The sequence below is a fragment of the Cyprinus carpio genome, chromosome A6, assembly GCF_018340385.1.
Source record: "Cyprinus carpio isolate SPL01 chromosome A6, ASM1834038v1, whole genome shotgun sequence".
Lineage (NCBI taxonomy): Eukaryota > Metazoa > Chordata > Actinopteri > Cypriniformes > Cyprinidae > Cyprinus > Cyprinus carpio.
In genome coordinates this window covers 5,890,742-5,898,704 of record NC_056577.1, presented here as the reverse complement: position 1 = coordinate 5,898,704, position 7,963 = coordinate 5,890,742, and the positions used below count along the sequence as shown (strand labels likewise).

At 48.0% G+C, this 7,963-nt stretch overlaps 2 protein-coding genes across 9 annotated transcripts in view; both read left to right on the top strand.

Annotated features, from left to right (window-relative positions):
- The first annotated feature begins 1,235 nt into the window (after positions 1 to 1,235).
- On the top strand, positions 1,236 to 5,154 carry LOC109080697 (zinc finger protein 239). Its single transcript, XM_019095727.2, is given in 5 exon segments — positions 1,236 to 1,391; positions 1,546 to 1,714; positions 3,460 to 3,853; positions 3,855 to 3,884; positions 3,886 to 5,154. Coding segments are annotated over 5 exon segments (1,089 nt in total). The 5' UTR covers positions 1,236 to 1,343; the 3' UTR covers positions 4,334 to 5,154.
- A 145-nt stretch (positions 5,155 to 5,299) lies between these two features.
- LOC109080691 (meiosis regulator and mRNA stability factor 1-like) overlaps positions 5,300 to 7,963 on the top strand; it is a 31,069-nt gene continuing 28,405 nt past the window's right edge. For 2 of the 8 annotated variants that reach the window (XM_042757642.1, XM_042757638.1), the window contains exons 1-6: positions 5,300 to 5,432; positions 5,529 to 5,707; positions 5,787 to 6,513; positions 6,617 to 6,831; positions 6,922 to 7,039; positions 7,555 to 7,727. In XM_042757642.1, coding sequence (XP_042613576.1) covers positions 5,796 to 6,513; positions 6,617 to 6,831; positions 6,922 to 7,039; positions 7,555 to 7,727 — 1,224 coding nt within the window. In that variant the 5' untranslated portion in view covers positions 5,300 to 5,432; positions 5,529 to 5,707; positions 5,787 to 5,795. The remainder of the gene's footprint in view (positions 5,433 to 5,528; positions 5,708 to 5,786; positions 6,514 to 6,616; positions 6,832 to 6,921; positions 7,040 to 7,554; positions 7,728 to 7,963) is intronic. The other 6 variants (XM_042757645.1, XM_042757643.1, XM_042757641.1 and 3 more) reach the window with 6 other exon arrangements.

The following is a 7,963-nucleotide window of genomic DNA, read 5'->3' as shown; positions in this document are numbered from 1 at the left end:
CAGAAGTTTTAATTGTGTTTCTTCGTCACTGAATTCTTCTAAAATGTTACAGTATATTTCTGCCTCATCACTGGATCGCAGTTTTTACAAACACTCAGTGACTGATAGTGACTTTTAAATAAAAGTGTCGTATTAATTGTCATGTGTAGCTTGAAGCTAATTGTAGCTATGATTTCTCCGTTACCCAAATATGATTATATTTCATGAAGTATTTTATCAAAAGAAAGCACATAAGTTCATAAGAATTTTAATATATGTGGATGTATTAATATGTGGATCAGAGGGATGTGGGTGGGCAAGCCGTGTTCAGATCAGCTTAACTCCGGACAAAAGCAGTGTAACGCTTTTCCAAGATATCCTGATGCACCGCTGACTTCATGTGAAAATTATGAAAATAAATCTAGGAATTATTGGATTGCTGGCTTTCAAATCAGTAGGAGTTGAGACATCAAAAATAACATAACTAAGTAATGAGCTGTTTTATATACACTGAATTATTACTGAAATCTTATTAGTAATTAGTTACACTACTAATAGCAGCCATATCTCGCTGCAGCCCGAGACGGGTCACCCGCCGAAGCTGGTCAGTACTGGATAGAGACTCCTGGGTCAACTAGTCTGTGCTGGAAGAGTGTTAGAGAGGCCAGCAGGGGGCGCTCACCCTGTGCTCTGTGGGGGTCCTAGCGCCCCAGTGTAGTGATGGGGACACTACTGACAACAAGCACCGTCCTTCAGATGAGACGTTAAACCGAGGTCCTGACTCTCTGTGGTCATTAAAAATCCCAGAATGTCCTTCAAAAAGAGCAGAAGTGTGCCCCCGGCATCCTGGCCTCCTCACCATCCCCAAACACTGTCTCCTCTCCCGCAGTGAGCTGGTGTGTGTTCTCATCCTGGTGCTGCACACTGCTGGAGGACGAGGAGACCCCCCCCCTCTGCGTGAGTGCCCAGAAAACTGCTATATACATGTAAAGAATTATTATTATTATTATTATAGTTACTGCAAGAAGTAATATTATTACAGTAACTAGTGTAACAACACTGGTGATGAAAGTTTGTCATGTTATGGTAGAATAAGATGATTTTGAGACTCGTATGATTACAGTGTTATCCGGGACAGAGATGAACTAATGTGTGACAGAGTTTTAAAGAAGTGAACTCTATCAACAAAGACATGGAATCAGTGTAAATCATGAGGAAAACATTCAAACATTCACTGAGTGTGTGTGTGTGTGTGTGTGTGTGTGTGTTCCTCTGCAGCAGGTGGCGCTGTTGTTTATTGTGCTCGTGAAAACAGGAGCGAGTTCCGGTGAATATCAAATTTCTGCTTGTTCTCCTGCTCATCGATGAATTTCGTTGATAATTTACACAAATGGACGAGTAGGATGGATCTGGTGAGTGTTCCGCGGTTGTAAGGGTTCGCTCTGCTCGATTAGCGGGGATGAAGGCGCTGTTTGCTGAGTTTAATCTGCAGCGTGTGTGTTTGTGTTGCTGTCGGTCCCGGTTGACGCGGCCGCGGTGTGTGTGATGTTATTCACTCTGTTTTAGGACTTCGGGAACAAACTGCCCCAGGCTCTGTCGACAAACACTAAACTGCCCCAGTCTCTCTCCTCTAGCGCGAGGTTTCTGTCCTCAGACCCGTTCGAGCGCTGCGGGCGCCAGCCGGGAGTCAAAGTCAAAGAAGAAGACGAGAGTGTGGAGGACTTCTTTCATTTCGGTGAGAACACACACACTCACTCACACACACACACACACACACACCAGTGAGGGGCAAATGAAGCTTCATGAAGCACTGAGGCTTTCCTCCGACTGTTTCGGGAAGAGATTCAAAGATTCGAGAGTGTCAAAAACAGCGCCGTCTGGTGATTAATAACAAATATACGCCTGCGACCACAACAGATCGACTCATGTTACTGCACAGATAAAGGCCTCTCTCACTCTCTCTCACTGCACGTTGGTTCCGGAACATTGCCGGGTCGCCTTCTGTGTGAACGCAAACACGTCCCGGGACTGATTCCGGGTCGGGGATCTAGTAACGTTGCCGTTTTCAGTCCCGGAACGAGCGCGGTGTGAACAAAAGCCAGATCTAATGCCGTGAGCAGTGATGACGCTCGTTATCGCGCGACTCTTTCAGTGTGTGTGTGTGTGTGTGTGTGTGTGTGTGTGTGTGTGTGTGTGTGTGTTCTGAAGGCAGATCAACGTTCGCGACGAAACAAATATGTGTAAACTGTAACGAAGCAGAGATCGTTCACCAGCTTAATTGAAAATCAACGTGCCTATCGTTTTCGACTCGTACATTACACGTCACACCCTGATATCACGTGTCTTCACGGGACCTGTACTGGTTGTGTGTGAACCTGTTTTTATAGTCTATGGTGTGAACGCACGCGCAGATTCCGGGAAATCACTGAGAGTGAGTAGAGATTCCGAACTAAACCAAATAATATATACTTTACTAGAAGCTGCAACAAAATATTAATTTGCACCATTTAAAAGTGTTAAATTAATTTAAATGAATTTTTAAAACTGTAAATATATATGTGTGTGCATATATATATATATATATATATATATATATATATATATATATATATATATATATATAATATTTCAAAAATAAGATTTAATAAACCCATTTTTAATATTAAAATGATGAAAAATGGGTTTGAAAGAATGATTTGATGTTTCATTACTGAAAGAATCGGTGTTGATTAGGGATCAGAAAACCACTTAATGGTGAAATAATGTGATGGACACACATGTTATTTGAAGCACCAGTTACTTTCAGAAGGTGATTGTTTTGATCGCTATCATAGACATCAATGTTTATATCTGAACTGAAAGAGAAATAAAAGTTCCAGGAGGGCTTTATCAAAGGTTTAATAGACACAGGCGACTCGTTGTCATTTAGAGATGAGGTTACGTGAGTGTTTGCATCAAGATAACGATCTTTTAACTATTAATCGTGCAGCTCTAATACACACACACTTATCATTTTCAGTCTCATAACTTGAGCTGTTTTTCTGCTTGTAGTCGTGGCATTAACTCTGAGTAGGTCTTAAAGTATTTTATTTATTAATGCAAGAATTAACACCCTTTCAGTTTTATATGGGATAATGAAAAATAAGTAAGTTTTGTCTTTGGGTGTTTTAAAGTCATAATTGACGGCGTGTGGTCGGTTAGAGGGACGTTCAGCCAATCATCATCATTCTGTCAGATGTGCTGACTGACTTTCTTCTGTGCACCAGAAGTCCCTTTAATTAGATCTTTAAAACACCTGCTAGTCGCCCATTATTGTCCACCAGTGCATTTATTCAGCTGCTCTTTAATTGCGTGAACAGTTCATCATCACTGATGCTGGATAACATGGGAATGTGATTAGTGTGTTTCCAGCATGCATGTCTGAAACTGGAGCGGACTGCGGTTAACTCTGTGTGCATGCGTCTCGTTCTCTCCTGACAGCTCAGCACCTGCAGCAGCAGACCGGAGAGTGTCTCACGGCTTGCTGCGGCGGATCGAACCCTAAGAGCCTGTCTCTCTCGGATCCGGCCAAGACCCACAGTCGCCCCTCGGCGGACCGGCCGTACCACTGCCAGGACTGCGGCAAATACTTCCGGATCAACGACATCAAGCGGCACCAGCGGATCCACAGCGGAGAGCGGCCCTTCCCCTGCTTCCAGTGCGGCAAGAACTTCCCCACCTCCGGGGACCTGAAGAGACACGAGCGCATCCACACGGGCGAGCGGCCCTACCACTGCCTGCAGTGCGGCAAGAACTTCTCCGACTCGGGCCACCTCAAGCAGCACGAGAGGATGCACACGGGCGAGCGGCCCTACCAGTGTCCGCAGTGCGCCAAGCTTCTACCGCTCCGGAGACCTCAAGCGCCACGAGGATCCACAGCGGCGAGCGGCCCTACAAGTGCCTGCAGTGCGGCAAGACCTTCTCCGACTCCGGGCACCTGCGGGGCCACCAGCGCATCCACACCGGAGAACGGCCCCACCGCTGCACGCTCTGCGAGAAGAGCTTCTTCAGATCGGGCGACCTGAAGCGGCACCACAGAACGCACACGGGCGAGCGGCCCTACCAGTGCTTCCAGTGCGGGAAGAGCTTCTCCGAGTCGGGACACCTGAAGGAGCACCGGCGGATCCACACCGGAGAGAAGCCCTACCACTGCAACCAGTGCGACAAGAGCTTCTCGCGGCTGGAGCGGCTCAAGGGCCACCAGAGCATCCACACGGGCGAGCGGCCCTTCCACTGCACGCAGTGCGGCAAGAACTTCTTCCGCTCGGGAGAACTGAAGCGGCACCAGAGGATCCACAGCGGCGAGCGGGCGTGAGCTCGAGACGACCCCCTGACCGCACGCCTGACCTCACTGAAGCTGTAAGACTGTAGAGGACTCTGTTAGAGGTCAGCATGTGCTGTTATAAATGTGTGCGTGGCCGTAATGAAGCTCCAGCTGTGGCTCTGACTTCACCGACGGATGCTTGTTCTTCACACTCTGTATGTTGTTGAGAAATATATAGCGTCTCCTATGTTTGTGACTGATTAGAACTGTATATTGTACAGCAGGATAGTGTTACTGTGTATGCTCACATTCCCTGTATTTAAGGAATCCTGTTTTTTCGTTTTTAAATATAAACCTGAACTGTTTTACTGTTAACGTGATCTGAGGCCACTGAAGCGTTTCTGAATCCTCTCTGGTTCCGGTGTTTGTCTCTGTGTTTTACCAGCTGCTGTGAATCATGTATGTGAAACACCAAATAACACGTTACTATCTAACCCTAACTCTTTATCGTCTCAGCTGTCATGAAAGAAGTTATAAAGTATAGTGTTTTTGAGCACTAGATGATTAATTTAGTAAACTGAGCTCATAAATCACATTAGATTTACTTGTTAGCTTTTTAAAATTAGCTCTTTACATGTATTATTGTTTAGAATCGTCTTCTATTTTTACTTCATGTATTTAACCATCTTTACCTTGTGTTCAGTTCTGTTTACAGTAATGAGGGTGTTTTCTTCATATGTGTGTGTCATCCTTAATAAACACTTCACCTCTAATAACAGCCGCACACGTGAACATTCAGTGTATTGGCCTTCTGTAACACTGTAACACTGCCTCATTACATCATTAATTAATAAACGATGACGTGAGCTGAATCTAGTGATTAAGAATCGTTTAATGCTGAACGGAATGAGTTTTGAACGTCATATTTTCCTCTCTGTCACAGTAAATTACTCGCCTCATTTCAAAATGTAAAAACGTAACCCTTTTAGATACATTTCATATATATTTTTTTACATATAGAAAAAAAAGCGCTGCAAACCACTTCCGCTCTGGTGTAAACAATGATAATTTTACGACATCCGCGTTGGTTTACGGCACCGATCAGTCGGAAGTGTTGTAACCAGGGAGACACTGCGCCCGGCGCGAGAAGGTAAGCTGAGTTTAATTCAAAATTTCTCATGAAATGCAATAAATTGTCAGTTTTATTCGTCACAAATGAGTATCTCGTGTCTGATAATGGTTCCAGGAAACCGTAAACAGCGACTGACAGGCAGCGCGCGGAACAAAAACAAACCCTGGAGAAAACAGCAGCGTGTGAAGAATCCGCTCTTGAGAGTCTCATGTGAGCGTCATTAGCTTTGATTCGACTGATTGGCGGCGCGTCTCGTGTGTTTGCTGGTGTTTCTCTGGTCTGGAGTCAGACAGGTGCGGTGCTCAGGTGTTCGCTCACCTGCTGAGATGCTCCTGAGGGTTTACACCTGCTGCTGTGTCTGTGTGTCTCCAGAGCGACTCCATGGAGGTCCGTAAGCCGGTCCTGGAGCTGAAGGACGTTCCTCCTCCGCCCCCCCACAGCCTCGGAGCGGCCAGCCTCAGTGTAAGCGTGTGTCCCCGCTGCGAGGCCAGCATCCACCTGCAGCAGAGTTGTAGTGAAGCCGGTGGAGGTTTTCCTCTGTGTGTCTCTCAGACAAACACCCCTGCACACCCCCCGTCTGTGGCTCAGAGTGGCCCCGGAGGGCCCTGCTGCGCTGGGCTGAGGCAGCGGCACACCTGTGCTCTGTGTAAGCCGGCCCCGTCGGGCGTCTGTCACTGCCACAGAGCGCAGCAGCACCCTTTCTCTCACGGTGACCCGTCCTCACCCTCTCACCTCTGCTCTAGCGCGCTGCACCTGAGTGTCGGGCGTGCGCCGCCGTGCGTGAAGGGCGTTCACTGTTTGCAGGACTGCTGGAGAAAGGTTGGTCGTCTTGTGTTTTTGGGAGCACATCCTTCGTTCCTCAGTAAAGCACAGCAGAGGGCGAGGCAGAAACGTGGTAAACCCGCTGCAGGGCTCTCGTGTGGATTCTCAGTGAAATCTAACATCAGTCTCTTCTGCTTTCAGAGTTTACATGTGGACTCGGGGAAGGTCTGGCCGAACATTCCCCCTCCCGTCCCTGTGTGCAACGGCTGCGGTGTGACGGGCGCATCGCCCGAGGGTCTGCTGGGGGTCCATCTCAGCAAAACCACACAGAAATACGGTCCGCGCACGCGCCAGACACACATTTTGACTTGTATTCTGAAGTCGTGCCCGTGGTGTGTATTCTGCAGGAATTGTACGAGTGTCGCTCTCTGTGTCCTCAGGTGCTCCGGAGACTGCCGGGCAGGAGGCGCTGCCGCCCATCGGGGTGTTCTGGGACATCGAGAACTGTGCGGTTCCCAGCGGCCGCTCGGCGGCGACCGTGGTGCAGAGGCTCCGAGAGCGCTTCTTCCAGGGACACCGCGAGGCCGAGTTCATCTGCGTCTGCGACATCAACAAAGAGAACAAGGCCGTCATCCAGGAGCTCAACAACTGCCAGGTGCGTGCGTGTTCATGTGGTTGATGTTTCACGTGCTTCTGTCTCTTCAGGAGAGCGTGTTTCTTCACGGCTTGCTCTGTTCCCGCTCAGGTGACCGTCGCACACATTAATGCCACCGCCAAAAATGCAGCAGATGACAAACTGCGTCAGAGCCTCCGGCGATTCGCAGAGACGCACGCCGCTCCCGCCACAGTCATCGTTGTTTCATGTACGTGTCTGCAAACGTAAAACTCGGGGTTAAAAATATTTGATGGGCTTAAATGATGACAAATCAGACTGTCCTTCATCTCTGTGGATGAAAGTGCTTGATATGATAGATCAAATAAATCAGCTTAACTTCCTCCAGCAAAACTAAACATTTATTGAAACTAAACCGCGGAAGGTTCTTGTTCTGAACTTCTGACGTCACACAGATGAACGTCAACACATGAGCGTCCTCATTCACACGTGATCCGCTGAGTAACGCTGAGGGCCTGAGGGGGACGCAGGACAGACACTGTTCCAGAACAGCAGAAGAACTTGCACCATATGTGGAAAAGTGTGAAAGCTTGAGCTGCTGCTGTCAAAACTAGACTGAACCAACAGCAAACACGCAGTGATAGACTGGTTTCACATAGACTAGACACGAGAATGTTTTTTAATATGGACTAGTAAAAACAGTGTAAGTTGGCCTTCTGTTTAATATGGGTCTGAATCGAGTCATTCTCTCTGTCCTTCACGCAGCGGACGTGAACTTCGCCAGTGAGCTGAGTGACCTGCGGCATCGCCACGGCTTCCAGGTGATTCTGGTCCACAAGAGCCAGGCCTCGTCTGCCCTGCTGCAGCATGCGCACCTGCGTGCCGCTTTCGAGGAGTTCGTCTCGGACCTTCCGCCCGGGATGGTCGTCAAATCTCAGGTCAGCCACCACACCTCACTCTCTCTGTTCCTGACTGCATTTCGTACATGTGAACACTGGTTTGATGAATGCAGAGAACGGCTGGCCGGTGTTTCTGTTTGAGACGGAGCAGTGTGTTTGGACGCTGCTGTTGTAATCATGTGATCGTAAAGTCGTTCACTGTCTGACTCCACGCTCTGAGATTTTAATGGAGTTCATAGAGAGTTAAAGCTGTCAGCGGCGGGCTAGACGCTGAA